Source organism: Neofelis nebulosa, chromosome 5 (assembly GCF_028018385.1).
Source record: "Neofelis nebulosa isolate mNeoNeb1 chromosome 5, mNeoNeb1.pri, whole genome shotgun sequence".
In the NCBI taxonomy this organism is placed as follows: Eukaryota; Metazoa; Chordata; class Mammalia; order Carnivora; family Felidae; genus Neofelis; species Neofelis nebulosa.
In genome coordinates, this window is record NC_080786.1 from 89501207 (window position 1) to 89524434 (window position 23228).

At 42.2% G+C, this 23228-nt stretch overlaps 1 protein-coding gene across 23 annotated transcripts in view; it reads right to left on the reverse strand.

Moving 5' to 3' along the window:
• Positions 1–23228, reverse strand: part of KALRN (kalirin RhoGEF kinase) — a 672273-nt gene that overhangs the window by 309858 nt on the left and 339187 nt on the right. For 19 of the 23 annotated variants that reach the window (XM_058731107.1, XM_058731105.1, XM_058731102.1 and 16 more), the window contains exons 11-13: positions 17395–17586; positions 7759–7967; positions 4042–4216 (exon numbers count right to left, since the gene is read on the reverse strand). In XM_058731107.1, the coding sequence (XP_058587090.1) occupies positions 4042–4216; positions 7759–7967; positions 17395–17586 (576 nt within the window). The remainder of the gene's footprint in view (positions 1–4041; positions 4217–7758; positions 7968–17394; positions 17587–23228) is intronic. The other 4 variants (XM_058731109.1, XM_058731112.1, XM_058731126.1 and 1 more) reach the window with 1 other exon arrangement.

Here is a 23228-nt window from a genome sequence, read left to right on the forward strand (position 1 = left end):
TTTCACCGTATAAATATGCTTATGTATGTGCATATTTATTACATGCACACATATTTGATTAAACCATAAGAAAGATGCAAAGTTTCCCTAGACTTTTACTAGCAGACTGATGCTGGAGTCTCACTGCAACCACTGGCAGATGGTGGGGTGGGAGAGGGCTCTTCCAGGAGGGCGGGAGCGCACAGAGCAGAGGGGCTGACTATGGCTTGTTTGTTGGGTTGCTTTTAGCATATTTTAAATTATTGCTCTTTTCATGAACCCAGTTAAAAATATTTATCTATTATCTAGTTTTAACTAATCTTCACAGAAAGACACATGGCCTATCAAGTTTCCTGCAAAGAAACTGCAGTTTGAAGATAATAATAAGCATGAAAGCACAAGAGAACTTTGAACTCTGTCAGCCACCTTATGGGGTAAAGAAAGAGTGATAATCTAATCAGAACTGTCAAGAAACCAGGCCAAAAAAAAAATGATTAGAAATTATCGAGAAGGTGATTTGAAATATGAACCACAACTTCTAATGAAAAAGCTACACTTCACCCTAAGGGCACACCGAGTTCTGAGATTACTAGTCAGTGATAGCAGAACATGTGTACCATTCATAAACTAATATATGCACAGATAGGGAGTTGCAAGTTCAAAAAAATTTTAAGAGAGTGAACAATCAAAAGAGTTTGGAGACCACTGGCCTAGTCTTGCTTCTAAACATATTTTTTATTTCTTTCTGATCATTCTCATCAATTGCAGAAAACTTCGAAATGCATGGAAGTTTCAAAAATAAGAGAAAATCATGCACATTCTTACCGCCACAAAATAAACACTATTGGTCTCTGCTATTATCACCTTTTGATATAAAATGTCTTTCACTGAGGGAAGCTGAACGTACAGGAAAAACGTTACAGAACATTATGTTCTGATATGGGTCACTCTGTCCAGTCTCCGTGGAGGCTAAGAAGATATGTCAGGAATGCAGTTACAGTCCTAGTTTTAAGCATTTGCCTAATACATTTAAGTTAAGATTCACTCTTACTGGGGGTGCCCTATGACTTCACCCCAGGTTATACTGTGGGCGCCATATACACCATTCTCACTGAGGAAAAGGTGGCTGGTAGAGCAACTCCAGTACTACCTTAATTTTTAAATTAATTAGCCCATCTCAGGCATCAGTGACATGGTTAAGGAGTCATGCTTAGATTCCCAGATGTCAGGGGAGCAGGCCTGCTCTGCTTTTCAGTAATCCCCAGGAATTCCAAGCATGTCCATCAAATGCCTTCCTCTAGGAAGGCTTCCTCTAGGAAGCCATAGCTGAAAGTCCCTGCAGTAACAGCCCTGCCCTGGCTAATGTCAGCTCCAACATGTCTCTCATTAGAGAAACCACCCTCAGTTTCACACTCTGACTCTTCTCTAGACGTACTCTTCATGCCCATGGTGAAACACTAGATGGTATTTGAAATAATTTCATCACCCTCAAAACTAACTTCTGACAATTGAGTTGGGGCACAACTTCTCCGTAGGTTTGGCAGGATTTCCATTTCGATCTGAGATGAAATGCAGCATTTCCCAAGCTTTGGGCCATATCCCAAGTGGGGAACAAGACCCCTTCTAAAACCTGGATGCCACTGCCTGAACCAGAGGGTGCCACCAAATCACTATTTTTATCTCCCTCATACTATGTCCCCACTTTGCTCTACTGCATACCAAGTATCCAGGTTGTTGTATAGTATGGGGTGGGGGTGGGGAGAGGGAAGTTTTATATAATGCAAAGGCTGAAGAATTCAAATCCTATAATTGAAATAAGCTTCTCTAGTGCAACAGTTAAATAGGATCCACTTTTAAAGTATTTGATTTATAGTTCGCTTTGTTTTTTAAAGGTAATTTTGGCATATACTCTGGATTGTTTTTCAGGAATGGAAATGGATTTTCCCAGAATCACTGCAGGCAGACATACCCTGGTGATGCCTCCCGCCCCCTCTGGCTCATGTCAGGGGTGTAGTTCATGGCAAACTGAAGCTGTCTGTCCCATTCTGGAACTAAACCAGCAACCCTGACCTCAAAACCATGCCCTCTAATGAAATAAAACTTAAACAGCCAAACCCTCAGATTGTCTCCTTCCTCTTAAGCATTTTTGGATGTGGACCCAGAATGACAGAAGAGTAAAGAAAGACTACAATTGCAATATCACCACACCAGCTAACATCATCTCCCAATGGCTATATTCACTCTCGGTAGGTGAAGTGGAGCCAAGGAGGGATGATAGAAGTCCTGGGGCCTGGTCCACTGCAATCAAATGTGACTGCTTATTTCTGAGAGCCTGACTCCCAATTACCAAAGATTAACAGCTCACACCCCCTCTTTTCCTTCTTTGTTACCTTTGTTACTCAGCTTTATGAAGTTCACCATGTTCTCTCTGCTGTGTGCCCAAATCTCTAACTTTCCACTAGTATTCCTACTAGTCTTTCAACATATTTTCTTAAGTATACATTTATTTTTCTTAAAGTTTATTTGTTTTAAGTAATCTCTACACCCAGCATGGGGCTTGAACTCATGAGCCCAAGAACGAGTCGCATGTACCTCTGGCTGAGCCAGCCAAGTGGCCTACAACATATGTTTGAATACTAGTAGCCACCTGAAATCCTTTTGAGTGTAGATTCAAAATAAATTAAGTAAAGGGTACACAAAAAATCACCTAAAGTTATAGAACAAGTTGTAAGGATAATTGAGATCCAGATTTAAAGACTTCTCTTTTCCTTTGTTCCAGAAATTGTCCAGAATGCCCCTTTTAGACCATGAAGTCTTTAAGCAAGAAACTGTAGTGGCTTCCAGGGAGGCAAGGGGAGAGGTATGTTTTTGAGAAGAGAATAATCATAGGACAATAGGGATAGGAAGGATTGCTTTAGGACTCCTTTTCTTTTATATTTCTGATTCTCAATATAAACATTTTTGGTCACAGAATTGAAGAAAAGAGCATCTTTTGCCAGGGCAGTTTTCTGGTCCTGCCTCGGACTGTTTTGGGGATGTTGGAATATCAACATTTAAAAACAAAGTAATTTCCTTCCAAATCAGTTTCATGAAGCTTCCACAGATATTGTTGGGAAGATCGTTCCCAGACACCCAGAAGCCCCAACTGTGAGGAGAGGGTTGGAATGCAAAACAAAATGTAAAAGAATGATGGATGGAGAAGTAGCTTTCCCTAATACCCTACCAGCAGGGAGCAAAGAGAAGACAGTGGATCTTTCATTTAACCCTTTGCCATCCCTGAAAAGGACAAAGTGCCTTGGGTGTTAGATACTCTCCACACCCCAGGAGCCCTCCTGGCCTGGTTTTAGTTACTGTTTCAAAGCAGAAAATAATAAAAGGTGGATATTATGTGGAACAGACGTTATTAATAGGCATCACAAAGAGGATATAAATATACTACAACATCTGATCCTGACCTTGCCAGAAGGAACTGAGGAGTCCATGAGATGAATCAAGATGGCCTTAGCACAGACTTACCTTCTTAGTGAGCACAAAGCAAACTGAAGAAAAGGTCTTCTTCCCTGTGGCGCCTGACTTCCCAGCTGCTCTGTGATTTCATCTAGTTCCTGACCAAGGTCACCAACTGAGGAGGCCTCCAAATTTTAACATCTACCTCCTCCTCCTGATGCTAAAGGATCCAATCACTAACTCAAATAGACAACTCCATGGTCTTTCAGGAACCAAAGTACCAAGGGTCCACATAATCCCAACCAAAAGCCTTCTTAGTGAAGTCATCTCAGACAGAGAGTGAAACAGAGAGGCTCTTCTTGGCTGAGCAGGTGAGAAGGACAGAGGAATGGAACATGGTAGAATGTGAACTGTGAATCTGTTGATTATAAAAATGTATCCTTGATGCACGATCCCCTCTGATTCCCTTAGGGTACTGCCTGATGCTCCGTTCTCAGCCTTTGATGCAGCGCCCTTGACCAGGAAGTAGCCCATTCTGCAGCCCACCCTCCCCCCGCAGAACTCTCCATGACTCCCTCCCTCTCCTTTCCCAGTGCCCCCCTCCGCCACCTCTACCTCAATGGTATATTGCTCGAAGATGCGCAGCTGCAGGAAGATGTCTAGCTTGATCTTCCGCTCGTGGAACAGCTCCTCCATCTGTACCTGGGCATCATCCAGCTGCTGAAGGACTGACTCGATGTGGCTGATGGAGCTGCTGTGGGGTGTCTTGTTGTTGGACACAGCCGAGTCCCTGTGGCAGAGTGGGGGAGAAGGGAGGGGCCTTTCCATGTTAAAAGTGATATACGGGCAGGGGGCCTTCCTCATTTGAGCAAGGTGGATATGAATCAACAGGATCATTCAAGATGTTTATCAAACTCCTACTGTGACCCTGGCACTATCTCCTTAGTAGGTGAACCAACGATACTTGTATCCTCTTTGGGGTTCATAGCACTGTAGCTTGAGACTAGCTGCTCTCCTCTTTATTCCTCAGAACTCTGAAAGCCATCAGACGAAGGAATGCATGGAAAAGGCTCTACAAAGCATAATATATTAAGGAAATGGAATGGCTTCATACATATAATTAGCCTAATATGCAGAGTTTTAATACACACACATACACATGCATATGAGTAGACACATTAATCACAATGAGTAAGAGTATACAAATTAAAGCATATGAAAAAAAATCACCCTTCCTAGTTTTATCTCACAGGATTGCTATTAAAATAAAATGAGATCATGGCTACCAAAATTATTCATCCACTTTATAACGCTATGCCAAAGTTATGGGCTGGTGTTATTCCACAAGCTCCAAGCTGTAGTTAGGAAAACACAGGATCTGGAGGCCACAAGCCCAGATTGTCCCCATTCTGCACACATGGGCTTGTGGCCTTGGGAAATCACCTCCTGGAGACCCCGCTGTCTTCTGAAAAGTGAACTTAATAATCCCTGCTCACTTCGTGGTTTGCTGTTAAATAAGACAGTGAATGGAAATGTGCTCTGTGAGCAGAAACATGCTGTATTAATAATGGCTGTTAATCCTGAAAGGACACAAAAGAAGGGTCAAGTGCTGACTGGGGCAGGGGCCCAGCTGGGGAGAGTAGAGGACAGGGCACAAAAGGCTGGGACAACAGCAAAGTTTCAAAGAGGATGAGTTCCGATTTGGATTTGGGCGTTAAAAGAAAAGGACGACCCCAGCCAAGCAGGTAGGAGGGGTGCACTTTCTGAGCAGGAGCGTCTATACAAAAGTGGGGGGGGAAGGTGGCATGTCATAGAGGGGAACAAAAAGTAAACAAATTGAGCTGCTCAGAGAAGTAAAGGGTGGTGAGGCCACCTAAGAGATCGTTATAATAGGAAAATTACAGGAGTTCAGAAGTTTAGATTCTATATGGTCCTAAAGCTTGAAATAGACGGGCACATTCATTATCTTGTGGCATCCTGGTTTCTTGTACAATGTAAGAGGTTGGAGGACAAACCATCAGCAGGTTTTCTGAAAACCAGTCCTTTTAGCCTGTGTTTGTCTCAGAAGCAGCAGGATCTGAGCTCATCCTATATTTCTGAAGGGGGCATAAGGCCAGTTGTCAGGAGCCCCTCCTTCTGAGAGCTCCCAATTCCACCTGCAACTCTGGCCTATTTGGGCACAAAACTCCACCATTGCACAGACACCCCAATCATGAAAAGAATATAAGGCATGCACTTGATATGCTGAATTATGCATTTGTTGAGGACTTTGTTGTTGGAAGGATATGCTTGTTCTTTCTGACTGATCCTCTCAGACTTTTTTCCATCACAAAGCTTCCAGAAGAAAGAGAATGATTTCTGACCATTTTGTACAGCACCTATGTCAGCATCTCACTCACTGGGAATCACAGAAATGATGCAAAAACCACCTTAGGTGCATCAGTAATGATTGCCAGAAAAGTCATGGAGACCTAGGGAAGATGTGTTGAGGCCCTGCCCATTTCCACTAGGCACCATTCACTTCTTTTCTTCTTTGACTGGTCTTGAAATTAGGGAGGGGATCCTAGGCTAGAGTCAGGCTAATGAGGGAATACATGGTCACCAGTGGTTCTTGATCACACACCTATGGTCCTCTCTGACATCCATGGAATTTAAACCTGTAGAACGGCCATCAGCCATGTCACTACCTTCACCATTACAGAGTAGCCTTCAGCCCTTAGGCATCATGCAAGGTTGGCAGTTGAGAGCAAATGTCATCCCCACAGATCCAACTCAGACAGAACGGAACTGACCAAGCTTATGAAAAGTTATTTGGAGAGAAAACACTAAGCATCACAAAATTCTAGAGCTGACAGAGCTCCTAGAACAACCTCCTTAATTACTCAGACAAAACAGCTGAGGGCCAGAGAGATTAAGTGACTGCCCGTTATTTGGAATTTTTTTTCAGAAGCAAATAACAGTAGGGTTTCCTAGGTAGGCAGACAAAACTCATGTATGATATATTTGTAAAGATGAGCTGGAGGAAGAAGGGAAAGAGGCTGTCTTGTTAGTATGCAACAGGAGGATTCAAAACATCTCATGTGCATGTTTGGAATAGACATGATTAATTTCCAACAGAAAAACATGCCAGGGCTATCTCCAGGTAAGTTTTTCATTGTTTAATTGGACAACTGGTACAGGGTGGGGGAAGCCCTCTCCAACTGAAGTAATTCCCTCAGGGCCCAGCGCTGGCCTGGGACTTGCTGATGAGATTATTCCGGTCCGGAGCTGGCAGAGGTCCCAGCACTGGGTGATTTTAGGATAGAACAAGTCCCTGCAGGCAGACATCATTAGCACCGTCAAGTCCTATTTATACAGCACCTGGGCACAGGGGTGGTGCTGAGGGCTTGCTCAAGGCCTCACGACACTTTATCTGAGGAGCCAGCACCCTTGACAGGGATAGGAACCTGGATATTGATGCCAACAGAAAGGAGGCAATGGTGTGGATGATTCTAAATGAATATAAGGTTTTAGACAGGATTTTCTTTCTTAGTTATGTTTGTTTAGGTTGATACAGAAGGAGTTGTATTTTCTGGGCAGCAAGGAATGGTGGAAGGGTCATACATGGGTAATGGAGAACAGAGTGGGATGACAATAAAAACTCTCTATATCCTCATGGAGGACAGCTTTGGATCCCCAAAGCCAACCATTTTTGCCAGCTGGGGCACTAGAGTTCAGAGTTCAGCCTGAGATCAGATACCAAATAACACTATACTCCATAATGGCTATTTCTCCACCTGACCAAATATGTCATAACTCTTTTTTGTTTTTTAAGTTTTATTTATTTATTTTGAGAGAGACAGAGAGAGACAGCATGAGCAGAGGAGGGGCAGAGAGAGAGGGAGAGAGAATCCCAAGCAGACTCCATGATACCTGTGCAGAGCCTGAAGTGGGGCTCGAACTCACAAACTGCGAGATCATGACCTGAGCCAAAACCAAGAGTCAGATGTTTAACTGAGTGAGCCACCCAGGTGCCCCGAACATGCCATAATTCATAATGAAGATGTTATTATTTTCTGTTGAACGTTGTTAACTTTTGTACTTATGTTACTTTTTGATTGCTAAATAATAGCATGAATGATAAATAATTCCTTGGAACATCAGAGCTTTTCCATTTACTCTCATTCTAAACTCCAGTTGGGTATGGCACAGGCATTTTCATATCTGACAGATGGAGAAACTGAAGCTCACACAAGACCACAAAGCTGGTGGTGGCTGAGCCAAGACTGGGACATGACTTATCTCACATCTAGTCGAGGGCATTTCCCACTGGAAAGCACTGCCCATGCTGACCTGGCCTCGCTGGGCTCCCCCAGGGAGGGAGGCGCTGACCTGAGCTGCTGGATAAGGTCTTCGCCTTCCTTGATGACATTGAGCGTGGCGTCCAGAGTGGCAGTCTGCTGCTGCTGGAACTGCTTGATCAGTTCCTGGACCGCATCCACTGAGTCTGCACAGACGTCCTCCAGCATCTCCTTCTGAAGGTCTTCCATCCATGTCCACAACTGTGGGGGAGAGAGCAGAGACCCCACTCAGGGCAGACAGGAGAGGCCAGGGGTGGAACAAGGACAAGATAGTTGGGACAGGGGTCACCCAACCTACCCTCAGCCAGTCAGTGCAATGTCAGACTATCATTCTCATCAGCACACCTATATTTATATTCATTACTCATCTCTGCTAAGTTTACTCCATTAATGGTTCCATTCCCTAAGGATGATCACCACCTCTGGCTTAACCTCCCTGTGGTTCAGGGAAACTTATAATCTTAGAGCAAGGCTGATTGCTCATCTTTGAGAAAGTAGGAAGAACAGAGGGCTGGTGATAGACATATATTATTTCATCTTTCAGAAAGGAGGATTCTGCACACCTCAGGCAGCTAGATGCTGATTCCTAGAAATGTATCATGATTTTGGAAATATGCAAAAAAGAATGTGATGCTCCATAAGAACCAAATGAAGATTAATTTTAAAAATATGTGCTATGCTAAATTATTTGTTTCTTTTCAGGGCTACTAGGTTGGTTAGAAGGTTGAATGCTAAAAATGTAGCTTATCTTAATTTCAATATAAGTATGAGACATTTCCCCCATGATATTCAAAGCACTGAAATGTAGTCAGGGTGATATGACTGGTCAGACAACTTTAAAAGAGCTAAGTGTAATGTTTTGAGCAGAATAAGCACTAGAAATGATGAAGAGTTGAACTGAATTCTGAAAACTCATGTAATGATAGCTCTTCCTCATACAGAAACTAGGTCTCCAGTGGCCTGCCACAGTGCTCTACTGCTAATTACTCCTCTGGAGCATGCTCATAAAATGATGGAGGGAAAGACGAGTCTGATGCTTGCTTAAAAATAAGGAATCTTCATGTGGCTATCCAGAAAGATCAGCTCAGGGCTCTACCAGGGGCGGGGGTTGGGGGGAGGGAAACAGTATAGAGAGAAAATTAATAGAATCAGAAGATGTGGATTTTGGCCTCTGTTCTTCCTATAACTCGTGGTGCCTTTGAGTAAATCACTTCACCCTTGCCTATCTATGACCTCGTGTGTAAAAAGGAAAGCATTAAATAAAATGGCTAATTGCCTTCTGGTTCTAACATTTATGTATGTCTTCCATGTTAAGAACACGGATAAACATCCATCTCAAGAATATTATCTCATCTAGTTAGTTCTCAGGATGGTAAATCATGGTATGGCCTTTGTAACTAGAGATAAGAAAAGAATCAATAAAGAGAGACAGAAATAGTCTTCAAGTTTCAGACAAGTTATTCTTTGTTCTTCAGATAGGAGAGGTTCTGGATGTGACAGAAGAGGGTGAGTTAACAAGAACACTAAACCCTAGAGGTAGCATGTAAGAAGGTATAAAGAATGTCCTTCTTTGACAGGTGAGAAACTCTCTGAGCCTTAGTTTTATAATCTACAAAATGGGAGTAACATCTGCCCTGCTCATCAAAGACTATGGATATTAAATTATTTAATTATTATTAATGCTTGAAGTAAACATATAGCATTATTAATAAGCTCATAGTGTTGTGATGATAGCTGCAAGGAATACAAATTATTATTATTCAGTGTTCCTGTCATTTAGCAGTTAATAATCTGGTTGTAATTCAGTTTATTTCCTTTAAAAATAACCTTTTCTATTATAAAAACATAAAACAAGTTTTCCAGACCATATAAGCTGGATTCATATTTCTATAAGTACAAATGTATTTATTACAGATCAGTATGAAATCAGGAAGTTCAGGATATTGGTCACTGTTGCTTCTTGTTATTTCATACTTTATGGCTGCCATTTTGCCTGGAGACCAAAACCATTTTCTAAAGGTGCTGAAGTCCCTGGGTAAAAGATAATGGGTTCTCTGAAAAACTACTGGATACAGAGGCAATATAGCATGTAGCATGGTTAAGAATTTCAAACCCCCGTGGTTCCTGGGTGACTCAGTTTGTTAAGCATCCGACTCTTGATCTCAGCTCAGTCTCGATCTTAGAGTCATGAGTTCAGGCCCCACATTAAAAAAAAAAAAAAAAAAAAAAGAGTTTCAAACCACAGTTCTACCATGTATCAGCTATATAAGCTTGGGCAAATAACCTACCCTGTCTGCACCTCAGTTCCTCAGTATTCCTTATCAGTAAAATGGGGATAATAGTAGTGTTTATCCCCACAGAGTCATAAATATTACTAATTTGATATATATGTGTGTGCATGCATGTCTGTGTGTATATATACACAAATAAGTGAGATATATCTATATCTATCTATATAGATATCTGTATCTATATATATCATTTAGAAACTGTACTTGGTATATAGCAAATGCTAGATACTATATTTAAAAGATATTTTTGGGGGCACTTGGGTGGCTCAGTCAGTTAAGCATCCGACTCTTGATTTCAGCTCAGGTCATGATCTCATGGTCGTGAGATCAAGCCCCGAATCAGGCTCTGTGCTAGGCATGGAACCTGCTCAAGATTCTCCCTCTCTCTCTCTCTCCCTCTGCCCCTCCCTGCTCTCTCTCTCTAAAAAAAATAAAAAATAAAAAATGTATTAAAAATTTTTTTTTAAATGTTTGTTTATTTTGTGTGTGTGTGAGATAGAGAGTGCAAGCAAGGGAGGGGCAAAAAGAGAGGGAGAGAGAAAATCCCAAGCAGGCTCCTTGCTCAGCAGAGGCTCACACAAGGCTTGATCACATGACCATGAGATCATGACCTAAACCAAAATCAAGAGTCAGGCACTTAACTGACTAAGCCACCCAGGCACCTCAAAAATAAAAGATATTTTTGATGCAAGCCACCCCTAGGTCCAACTAGAAGGCAGAGGGAAAGTGTGAAATACTTCTTCCATTTTTAACTGGTAAAAGATCAACACTGGATTTGGTCCTTCAGAATGCTAGGCTGAGCTGGGCCTCTCTTTGCTGTTTTTGCTGCTTTGTCCTGGGATGTCTACGGAAAGCCTAGAGACTGGAAAACCTAGATATTTCTGAAGGTAAGAAAGATGAGGGGGAGGGGAGGGGAGAGGAGAGGAGAGGAGAGGAGAGGAGAGGAGAGGAGAGGAGAGGAAGAAAAGATGTGAAGAGAGAGAGATAAAATCTGGACACCAAGCTGTCATGTAAGAGAAGGAAAAGAAACTCAATGTCTCAAGGGAGGACATGCATTGAGATAGAAGACTGATCAGGGTAAGGTTGGCACTCATTGTTACAGGAATAAGAGAGAAAAGAGGCGTATATGAATCTTGAGAATTTTATTTGAATTAAGATAATTTTGTTCTCAGTACCATCCCTAAGCTATTTTAATGGCTTCATAGCCTTCCCCCATCCCCCTTTATTTATCCTTAATAAAACTTGAACACCTCTGGTGTAGATGTACAGAAGAAAGCATCATTCTTTCTGAGGACATCCACCATGATTCATGGCACTCCCTCCTCCTGATGGTCATGCAGTTAAAGAGCAGGGACAAAGACAGAACTTTCCAGATAAAAATGAGGTGTCAGTGTTACAAACAAGGGGACCAGGGAAACACTAGGGACATATGAGGATACACTCTGGCCTCTGAAGTCAATATTATTAAAACAACATGCCCTCCCCCAAAATATTCTTTGACCAGTGAACTGAAACTGATTTCTCACATTTCTGTTCCCATATTCTATTGTATTATAAACAAACTCTTGTCTAAGGCAGAGTGAAAACCTACTTCCTACTAAGGAAAATCAGCTAAGAGATAAATAGTAAAATACAATACTCAGTGCAGCTCAGCCCAGTGGTTAGCAGCTTGATAAGAAAAGGAAGCAGTCTACATTCAAGAGTTTAAAATGTCAAATAAAATTGCTAATGATTAAAGACAATTTGACTCGGAGATAGTGAAGGGAACTTCAACACCAAATACAAAGGGTTAGTGACATCTTTCTCTGTTTTTCCTTCTGTTAAAAGAACAAACAGAAGGAAAGGAACTCTTGAATGGAATTGATATTTACTAGCGATAATTCTTGATTCTGCCGTTGTCAGACTATTCCGTGAGCATGGGAAAACTACTTTACTTCAACTACTTCATATTTAACATGGTGTGTGCACGTGTACACATGTATATGTGTGGTCTCTCCAGCTTGTCTCTAAAATCCCTTCCAGCTCTAACATGCTATGGTGTCTCTTTAGGCTGATGTCAAGGACAGGGTAGTAAAGAAATGCTTAATGTGTATTGAAAGATTGAGGAAGTAAACATATTGTATACAATGGGATTAAGGTTTCTTATTGCCAGGGGAAAGGGAGAAGGTTGGAATAAACTTTTTTGTGGTGAATCAGAATTTTAACTATACGTATGGGTATTTTATATTATAGATATATAGATATAGACAGATAAACACAGGTGTGTGTGTGTGTGTGTGTGTGTGTTTAAAAAAAAAAAGAAAGAAAGAAATGCCTCTCTAAACTGCAACTCTGCAGTCACAACTTAGACACTGAGACATCCAAAGTCCAAAAAGTTTAACACTAGTTTGAGGATAATTGTGATACCAAGTTAAGACACTATTTACAACCTAGAAAGCTTGAGTAGTGAGTCACTTGCAATCCCATGAGGCCACATGTACACAGTCACCTCCTGGTGGCAGCAAATTTAAATTGCAGGCTCATAATTCTGAATAAGCACCTCCGAGGCATAAAGTGGACAGAACTGAACATTAGTGTCACTAAACTATGAGTAAGGATCAATATTCCTTTCCTAGGCTGCAATTTTCCTATCCTGTGGGTTTCCTTCTGTGTATGTGTCCATCTGACTTATCCCTAAAGAGCATGCCTAGGTTGCTTTGAAAAGAATTCACACCAGAGAGCTGCTTCTGTTACTAATTTACTAATTATCAGGCAGCACCAGTGAGACCTAGTCAGAATGGTCTCTCTCTCTCACTTCAAGCTACAAGAAGCAACGACTGCCAGAACTGGGCAAAATCATGGAGTGTGTGAGGTAATCAGTAACAGCAACCATGTATTTTTTTTCCCTATTGTTCTCCATTTTGCTTTCTCTCCCCTAGGGTAATCCTCTTTATCTTCTGCTTATTGAGAGTCTCACACATTAGCACTGTGCTTTCTCCATTAATCCAGTGCTCCAGAATGACTCTCACATTTCAGCCATTTCCAGACATTCTTCTTGATCAAACATACCTGTACTGTGACCCACCCCTTTAGGGGTCTGCTCTTTGGTTGGCAATGAATACTTGGTCCATGTTGATATACATACTTAGAGGCTTTATGTGTTCTTTCTCTCAGAGAACACATGTGGTTGTGGCCCCAAATACCTATACCCAAAGAATGGGCCTAACTTGAGAAGTTTGAGAACCTTCGCAGGGGTAAAGTTAAGGAAGACTTAAAGTTAGTTAGAAGCCTACATAAAGTTAGTCCTAATAGTGAACCAGTGAATTTAGGAGGGGCCAGCCCATGGAGCCTATCCTGCCTGCAAAGTGGGACAGCCTGAGAAAGAGGCAATGGAAAAAGGCAGTCAGGAAGGGACAAGGAAGGGAGATACTAGGAGGTTTGTAGAAATAATGAGGCTTATGGATAAGTGGTTAAGGAAAGAGGTATTTTACTCTATCACTTTCACCTGCTGATTGGCTAGTCCATCTGCACAGCCCTGGCCGCCACTGTGATGATACAATCAACTGCCCCAAGATGTCTAATGGACACTAGTTCCACAGGGTAAACTGCCCCTCCCTCATTTTGAAGAGATCATTTTTCTTTGGCATCAACTATCAGCTTTTACTTCTTCGATAAGCACCATGACAGTTTGGCAATTGAAATAGAGGATGAAGCAGTCATGATCTTGAGAGTATCATCCCTTTTGAAGACTGATTTAGTTTTGGTTCTATGGTGGGTGGTGGGTGGTGGGTAGAGGAACATGTGTACATGTGAGGGTCTTGAGAAGTGTGTGTGTGTGTGTGTGTGTGTGTGTGTGTGTGTGCGCCTGTTTGAGCAGGAAATAGCATGGAAGAATGATTTCACAAGGTTGGAAACAAATAGAAATGGGCATTTAGTTAAGCTGTGTAATAAAGAGTTGAGGTTGATTATCTTGGCCACATTCTTCAGTTAATTTGACTCTCATATTATTACTACAAAAATACCTAAAAAGGGATATTTTGAAAGCCCAGAAACTGCAGTATTTCCATGGAAACACAGCAAGGAAGGAGAATTCTGTCTGGACAATCTCTGCAGAGCAGATGACACCTGCTACAAATGCCTTCTCCCTGGACAAAGAAAATGAGGACCTGGCTAAATTCTCCTTACATGCTTCCTCACTCTCCAGACCAGCAAAATGCCAGCTGCCCTCCAGTCCCCAGGCAAAAAGAAGCTATTTGAAAGTTGAGCACAATATATACTAATACCTGAGGCTTTGCAAGCATAGGAAGGTCCCAGGCACATGTTTGTCACCTCTCTTTATAGTGTAACTTTTCTCTCCAAGTAGGGATGACAAATTTTGTTCTTGTAAAATAACATTATTGGGATTGTTATTGATTTTCAGCTGAAAATATCATTGAAGAAAAGTTATAAAACCAAAAAAGATGCAAAAGAAAATTAAATCACCCATAACATTTAACTTCTTTGTATATTTCTTTCTAGTCTTTATTCTATGTGCATATCAAAATTGTAGTCATGCTGGATATACAGTTTTTTATGTATCATACTACAAGCCCTTTCTTATGCTATTAATGAACTTTTACAATGTGATTTATAATGACTGTATAATATTTCACTAGCTAGATGCACTCTGATATGTTTAATGGATCACTCAACACGGAATATTCAAATAGTTTCTAATTATTCAAATTATGAATAACACTGCAATAAAATGGTTAGAAGATTTTAACCTTCCAGACTCATATGGCCACCAGGAATTCATAAAGCAGGACCAGTAGGATTAAACAGAGTCTTCAAATCTGCAGAAGAAATGGGCCTGGAGCATATCTTTTTCATATTTTCCTCCTGTTTCCTCTCTGAGTCTAAGTAGAACAAATCTTTTGATGTAGGAAGCAGGCAAAAGTAAAATTATGAACTTCAGCCTGGGGAGTCACAGGAAGTCTAGGTTAAATCACTTAGGAAGATGGATGCTCAGTTCCTGCTCAGAAATCTCCTGTACAGGAGGCTCTAATTCCTTCAAATTTATATCCCACAATGCCATTCTATTACACACTGGCATTAATGCAAAAACTCAGAAAATGATTGTATGCAGGCAGAAACGAAGAGAGAAAAGGAAGGAGGAAAGGAAAGAAGAAGAAATTAGCCCTAACTAGGCAGGAAGGATCTCTGACAGTACTTATCAGCATCTGTCTCCCACACCCACAACCTGGCAACACTTTACATTTCTCTGCTAAGATCCACCCTCCCCCTCAAGGCCTGCTTTGGAGATTGGAAATGTAAAGAGAAAAAAGAAGAGTAAGGAGAAGGAAGAAGAGCAGACGAGGAAAGGAGATGCAGGAGGAAAACAGAAGTGTGTTGGAGCAGCAGGGGCAAGTGTGAACAGTCTTCAGGAAGCCAGGTAAAATCTCCGCTGTATGACTTAGAAGCTCCGTAACTTAGACAGACTCTTTAGTGAGCCTGAGTTTTCCCACTTGAAAGTATGTTTAATAAAATCTAGATCATAAGATCGTCATGAGGATTCCATGTGTCTGGCACGTAGTAGGTACCCAATTAAAAAAATGCTACCTACTACACGTTGAGTGCTCACAATGAGCCATATCTTAGGTCAGGTCTGTCACTTTGGTGTATTACTTCAGACTGAATTACTATTATTTATTATTATTGTTATCAACATCAAATAAAGAAGAGGAGAAGAAGAAAAAGAAAGGAATTTTGAATTCACTTTAGAACCATCAGGGATCTCAGGGCCACTGAATCCAACAGCATGATTTTATAGATGAGGCAGCCCAGGGCCAGAGGCACGGTGATCTGCACAAGCTCACCTGGTTCTACAGCAGCAGAATCTGGACTAGGATCCCAGCCTTCTAGCTCCATGTACAGAAGGTGGGAGATATAGTTAAACTGACCTCATCCTCCACCTCCCTAGGCAGCTAGCACCCCCACAGCCCTCACAAGGAATATGACTCCTGTTCATTCATGCTCCATTCCATCACCCACAGGCTCATAATTAGAGGAGAATACACATGACTTTGGTTTCTGAAACCATTATTAAGAATCGGGTGAGCCACAAGCGAGCAGACAACCAGGCAGGAAACCTGGATTAAAGCTAATCCCCTTGCTTTACAGACACTCATCAGAGAGGGGCTGTGGATCCCACAGAGAGGAAGCAGAGCCATCTTCTGGGAGCTCACAGCCCCTTCATCTGCCTGGGGAATCTCAGTTTAGAAAACATTATCTTTTCATGTTTTTCTCTGATAGGCACTGCAACAATTTGCATTCATTCCCACCAAGTGTCAGAAAAGCCTGTGAAGTAGTAACAACCAGGCTTCTTAATGCATTTCAAATATCACAAATCAACTTAATTAAGTAGGGTTAATTTTTTTTTTCCTGAGAAGCAATCACACTTTAATTAATACTCCATTAAAATGAATTCCTGGGGGAACAGAAGCATGCATACACCTAATGAGTTCATCTGCCAAGGGTGTTATTATAGAAGATGCTAAATGTATCTCCTTACTGGCCACTTACTCAATTTCAAATGCCCCCATGTTAATCAGAAATGAAAAGCAATTGCAGGTTTGCAACCCAACTCCTTTCTGGGAGCCTCTCTGCCCTGCCAACGGTGGAACATAATCCGTTCTCCCCTTTCCCGTCTCTGCTTTGTGAATGATTCAGGACCAGATTTTAGCCCAGCTGGCTTCCTCCTGCATGGAGGGTACCTCAGTCTCCCTTCCTTCACTGGCCACCACTCCACAATCAGACAAGTTGAGAAGCAACTCACATTAACATCACCACCCTGGAGCAGACCTCATTAAGAAGATTTAATTTTCTGTTTTAAAAAAATAAAAGAAAAGCATAGAACACATTTGCAAACTCCGTACGTTTCTTGCTGGTAGCAAAGATGATCAAAGTTTTGCGGGACTGATTTCTGATAGGAAACAGCAACCATAAGAAACTGGGTATGGGGTGGGAAGGGAGTCTCTGCTATTTTACGTTTCCTCTTGCAGTGACTATTTCTATACTAGGGATCCCCCAGTTTCTCTAGCTGCAGACTGAATGCTCTAGCAGACTCCCTAAACTACCTGCCTGGGTGGCTCCCTCCTCACTAGAGATGAGAAGGAAATGTTTCATTTTGGTTGAGACCTAAATACAGGTAATCAGGAGCAAATTGTTAGTATCATCACTGTCAGGAGGTTAGTAACCCCAAGATCACCCAGGCCCCTGGGCATACCTTGGAGGCCGTTTTTTCCTGGGAAACTGCCCTGACCCTTGCCAGAACAAATCAACCCAGCCAACGCCCCCTTTCCATCGACTCGCCTTACCTCTTTGGTGTGCGTGTGGAAGGAGACAGACATGTCCAGGAGAAGCTTCCGCTGTTCCACCCTGCGCACAAAGTCCTGGATGCGCACCTCCAGGTGTCGAGCTGCCTTGTAGATCTCCTCGGGGTCACATTCCCCCGTCTGAGCCAGCTGCTCTGCAGCCTCTAGGAGCTTGTCCGCGTTGGTGTAGGTATTCTGCCAGCAGCAACAGTGAGGGAGAGTCAACTTGCAGCCACTGACTGAGAGCTTCGCGCTTTCCCCCAGCCCACCCGGGGCTGCCCAGAGCTGGAGCCTAGGGTGTAGGCGCTAAGCACACAGCTCCCTGATCTGGCAGCAGAGGAGCTGAGTGCCAGGCTTGCCCGCCGCCTCTCAGCAAGCTAGCAGCCTTCCTGGCAGCTCAGCATAAATGGGCACTAGCTAGGTGCCTCCTCCGTTCCCGGGATTTCTCAGAGGTGGGGTGTCCCTGGAAAGAAGCGAGGAGACAAGGCAAGAACCCCCTCTCCCATGTGCTCTGATTCCCCACCCTTGTGAAGATCCATCATTGCCTTCACATCTCAGGCTGTAACTGCCAGAGTCAGAAATACCTCATCCACAAAGATCGTCTGTGTTTCTACGTGAGAACACCAGGGAAACAATAACTGGAAGGCTTGTTCGACTTTCTCCCCCAAGTTCCCCGTAACTACTGGTGTTTATCTTTTGGAACAGAGCTATCTCTTTATAGGGGAAGGGGTCAAGCAATTCCAGGGATCTGACAGAAGGAAGCAAGCGGCCACAGCCAGAGTGAGGAGATGCAGGCTATTCCCTGTGCACCCAATGAAGGCTTAATGTTTGCAGGAAGACTGGGGAGGAGCCTGGTGATTTCATCATAAACTACTCCATGCACATGCACACGCACGCACGCACACATGCACACACTCTCTCAATCCATGTCTGTACACACCATGCTATTCTCTAGAGCATTTAAAAAGGCAACCAGCTTGTAATTATTATTCATCAGGATGGGAGTCACTGCCTTTATAATAGTTATGCCATTGATTCAACTTTTCCTCAGCAGGCTTCCCTTAAAAAAGATCTGATATACCCTGATTTAGAACTGGTGAGTCAAGTGTATATTATATTTCTTAATATCCCTGCAGTCATACAATGCCCTATAGAGTGCTAAATAAGTGGATGCTGGTAACCATGCAAATCTTGTAGCAGAAATAGTATCAAATGCAAAGTGAGTGGAGAATGGAAATGGATTTATGAGCAATGACGGTGGAGAAGTGGCCTTTAGTGTCCACAGAATTTTGTTTTTATTTTATTTTTTTAACTTACCTGAAGATCTGGGCATTAAAGACTGAATTGCACTTCCTCCCCAACCCTGGAAATTGACATGTTGAAGCCCTAAGCCCCAGAACCTCAGAATGTGACCTTATTTGGAAAGGGTCATTGCAGATGTAATTAGTTAAGATCAAGTCACACTGGAGTAGAGTGGGTTCTTAATCCAACATGACTGCTGTCCTTACAAAAAGAATGCCATGTGAAGATGAAGCAGAGATTGGGAGATGTATCTACCTGCCAAGGAATGATAAACATTGCCAGTAAACCACCAGAGTTAGGAGAGGCATGGAACACATTCTCCCACATATCCTCAAAAAGAACCAGTCCTGTTGACACCTTTGACCCTGGACTTCTAGGCTCCAGAACTGAGGGAGAATAAATTTCTGTTATTTAAGACCCAGGAAACTAACACGCTGGGGTACAAACTTGCAGAGACTGTTGACACAGACCCTTGATTGTACTGGAGAAGATTGGCCGGGCTTCTGCAAACACTTGTCATGGTTTTAAGAAAAAAAAAAAAAGAGGTTAGAGTGGGAGAGAGCCAAAGCATAAGAGACTCTTAAAAACTGAGAACAAACTGAGGGTTGATGGGGGGTGGGAGGGAGGGGAGGGTGGGTGATGGGTATTGAGGAGGGCACCTTTTGGGATGAGCACTGGGTGTTGTATGGAAAACAATTTGACAATAAATTTCACATATTGAAAAAAATAAAAATAAAATAAATAAAAAAATAAATAAATAATAAAAAAAGAGAAATACTTAAAGAGGCCACAGTGGATCCTTAAGGAATGCTATCTGAAAAACAATGGCCTAGGGCAAATGCTGTCCCAGTGCAGGTTGAAGTAGGGTGGTAGTGGTACACAAAAAAGAGGAAAAATCCGTTGGCCCCACTTGGGGAATTCATGGAAAAAACATGATCCTTGTGTGAAGAAAGAGGCTTTGCCACTGAGTCAACTAAGGGTATGTTGATTCTGGAAAGCAAATGAAGGAGGTACTCAAAATCATGACGGAAACACCAAGAGAGATGGGAAATGATGGGCAGGAGAGACTTCCTAGGCTGTGGGCCAGGTTGAAGAAGGCTCCTACAGGGCTGTCCACAATTTCCAGTAAATACACCCAGAGCTGATGGGAGAGAGTGTTTTTCAGGAATGTCTCAGATTTTCTACTTTAAACCCTAGGGAATTTCAGGAAACCCCAAAGAAACCCAGAGGTTGTGACTTTATATTTTCTAGGCTATAAATAAATATTTGTGGCAAAGTGAAAGCAAGCTTACTTGAAAGTTAAGTTTGGGACCAATAAGAGATGTATAAAAAGCAAAACTGAAGTGCCTACTGTATATATAAAGTAGACAACTTGTCCCAGTTTGTCCGGTACTTTCCTGATTTTAACACTAAAAGTCCTATCAATTCTAAGCAAGTTGGGATGGCTCATAACCCTAATACATATCTAATGCTGTGAGTCTTTCAGGAGTACAGATACATATGCAATGTATGCTGCCTCAGTAGATTATTGTGTAGTCATCCGTGACATAATATGGCAACACAGAAAACTGAGCAAGTAACACAATAATAATTAAAGGTTAAAGTTCTTTGACATCATGATATAGATGCTGAAAAAATGGAAAAAACTGAAAATAAAAATAGCCAATAATTATTGAATAATTTTCACATGCCAAAGACAATGTAAAGATTTATATGCATATTAACTCACTTCATCTTCATAATAATGCTATGAAGTCAGTACAGCCATCAGCTCCATTTTACACATGAAGAAACTGAGGCACAAATAATTTCTGGCCAAGGTCACAAGTTTCATATGATAGAACCAAGATTAAAATCTTTCCTGGTTTCAGAGCCCAAGCTCAAACCATTACACTATTATGTCAGATGAAGAAGGGCCTTGGCTTGCCACACTGAGATGATTTACCCCAAAGGCAGTAGGAAGCCACTGAACAGTTTTAAGCAGAAGACAGATGTGATGGGTGTATAGTGTATAGAGACATTACCCCGCCTCTATACAGAGTGAAGGCAGAAGCCTAAGGATGGGAAGGACTCAGTAGAGAAGGAAGAGGACTTCTCATTGACAGGACCCACTTTTCTTTATGCCCATGGTACTCTATGTTTATCCCATTCCATAGCCATTTTCAGGCTCACATGTAACAATGTGCTTCCATGGGTATCTTCCTACTGGTCTGTGAGCTCCTTAAATGTAGGTTCCATGTTTCATTCATCTTTGGTTCTTCATGCCAGGAGCTGTGGCTGGTATACTATAGGCACTTATTAAATGTTTGGTGAATAAACAAGGCACAAAGATGGGAATGAGCATGGTATGTTTGATAAGTTGAGTCAACCTGAACAAATCAGACAATGATAGGAAATCATACTGGATAGGCTGAGAAGAGCTACAGAATACATTTATAAAGAGAAAGGGATAATAAAGACATGTGGGAGGGCAATGGGGTCAAAGCTAAAAGCTGTGCTCTTTGCTTTACCTGCTGCTCAGCCTTCCTCCCTGTTGCTACCAGAAAGAGGTTCTAAGATTCAGATCCAGTCACACCTCTCTTCTTAAAACTGTTCAGTGGCTTCCCATTGCCTTTGGGGTAAAATGCCTTAGCATGGCATGCAAGGCCCTTCTGCATATGATGCTTGCTTTTTCTCTTCAGCTTCAACTCACATTTCTCCCCCCTACAGCCTATGAAATAAATTGTTTACACTTCCAGAACTCATTGCACGGAATCCTGCCCCTATTCTTATGGTTGGGATGTTTTCCTCCTTTCTTTTTTACATGATCAACTCTTACCCTTTAAGACCCAGACCAGGCACCACTTCTTCCAGGAACCCCACCCTCACCTCTACTTCTCACCCAAGGTTGGCTTAGATGTGCTCCTCTGAGCTCCCAGAGTGATCTGTGCCAACCTGCCATACTCTAATGCAAATGTTTGCCTTTCTCGTCTGCTTAGGGGCAAATAATGTCTTTCATCTCTTTCCCTTAGTGCCTGGCACCAAGTAAATACTCCATAAATATTTAATGAATTAATTAATATATTAAAGAGTACATCACTCCCCATTAATCCTAATATTCAATCCTTGGCTCTCATCAACTACTTGGTATAAGACCTTACATGCTATAATTCATATTCAATGTTCAACACCATTTGGTTTATCCTACCTCTTGGCACAGTCTTGAAATAGAAATGTGCTTAGAGAATATCAACTGGAGTATTACCAAAGCACTGTATTGATGCCTATCATCACCCCAAATTGGAGCATGGATCACGACAGGCTTCTGTTCACCTTCTGACCAAATAAACAGCAGTTTCTGCCCCAAGGCCAGAGTTGGACTTCACTGTGAGTACAGTTCCTGGGCATTCTTTGGTTTCCCAGCTGCATAACCTCTGCCTTGTACTTGACTCCTTATCAACATTACCCAACTGATATGCCAAAAATGGGTTCTAAGAGCTGGGTTATTAATCCTTCAGCCTTTGGGGCTTTCAAGCAAGGCCTGTGATAGTCCTGAGTCAGACATTTGGGACACAGATATAGCTGCAGTTTCTGTCCTTCTCTCCCCAGTCCCTATGTCAACCAGGTAAAATACCCTAGATAATTCAGGCCTTCAGTCTACCTTCCACTCCCTCTGCTGCAGGCCTGGCCCATTATTTTTTTTGCTTTCTCCTCATGGAAGAAACAGAACCTTCTAGGATAACTTGTCTCTGAAAACAGAGGCATCCCCAAAACACAGGTATGGTTTCAGTTTCCCTGGGCTGAAGCAGAAGGGCAAGTGGCAGGGAGTGGAAGAGACAGTGAAAATAAACACCTATAGCATCAAGAGTTCATTTCCTTGGTAACATGAAGTTAGCACTCTTGGCTGTATGCTCTGGGGATGAGAAGGATGAGGCCCAGGAAGCACTTTCACTATTCAAAAGAGGCGGTATGGACTGGAGAATGTGACTACCAGAAGACCAGGAGAGAATTTCTTTCCCGATGATTATTTTTCCAGGCTGGTATAGCTGGAACCCATGGGCAGTTAGAGGAAAGGAGCAAATGAGGGAAAGAGAGACATGCAAGTACAGGCATTGGGGAAGATACAGACTTAACTCTAGTTTTGACAATAGTGAATGGCAGACAAATCAAAGTGATGCCTAAAATTTTACATTTGAATACTACTTTAAAGTTAACAATAAATTTCTTTCACCTTCTTTCCTTACACAATCTGGGGGCAGGTATGCAGGGAATGCATCTGGGGGTAAAGAACCACCTGAAAGAATGAAAGGTAAGGGCACCCAGTATTCACACAGGGCTGGAATGGTACCCCTTTCCACCAGTCACACTGGAAAACCTCATGAATCACAGGATATTAGGTAGAGTACTCAGAAGAGTCTTGCCTCAGCAGGGGTAAATAGTTAGCCTTAGACCAAGCACTGCTCTGGTCCTGCCTAACAAATTTTATAAGAAAGACCTAAAAAGACCAAACTTTTTTCAAGTAACTTAACTGTGTCCCAAGACAAAGCTTAAGAATA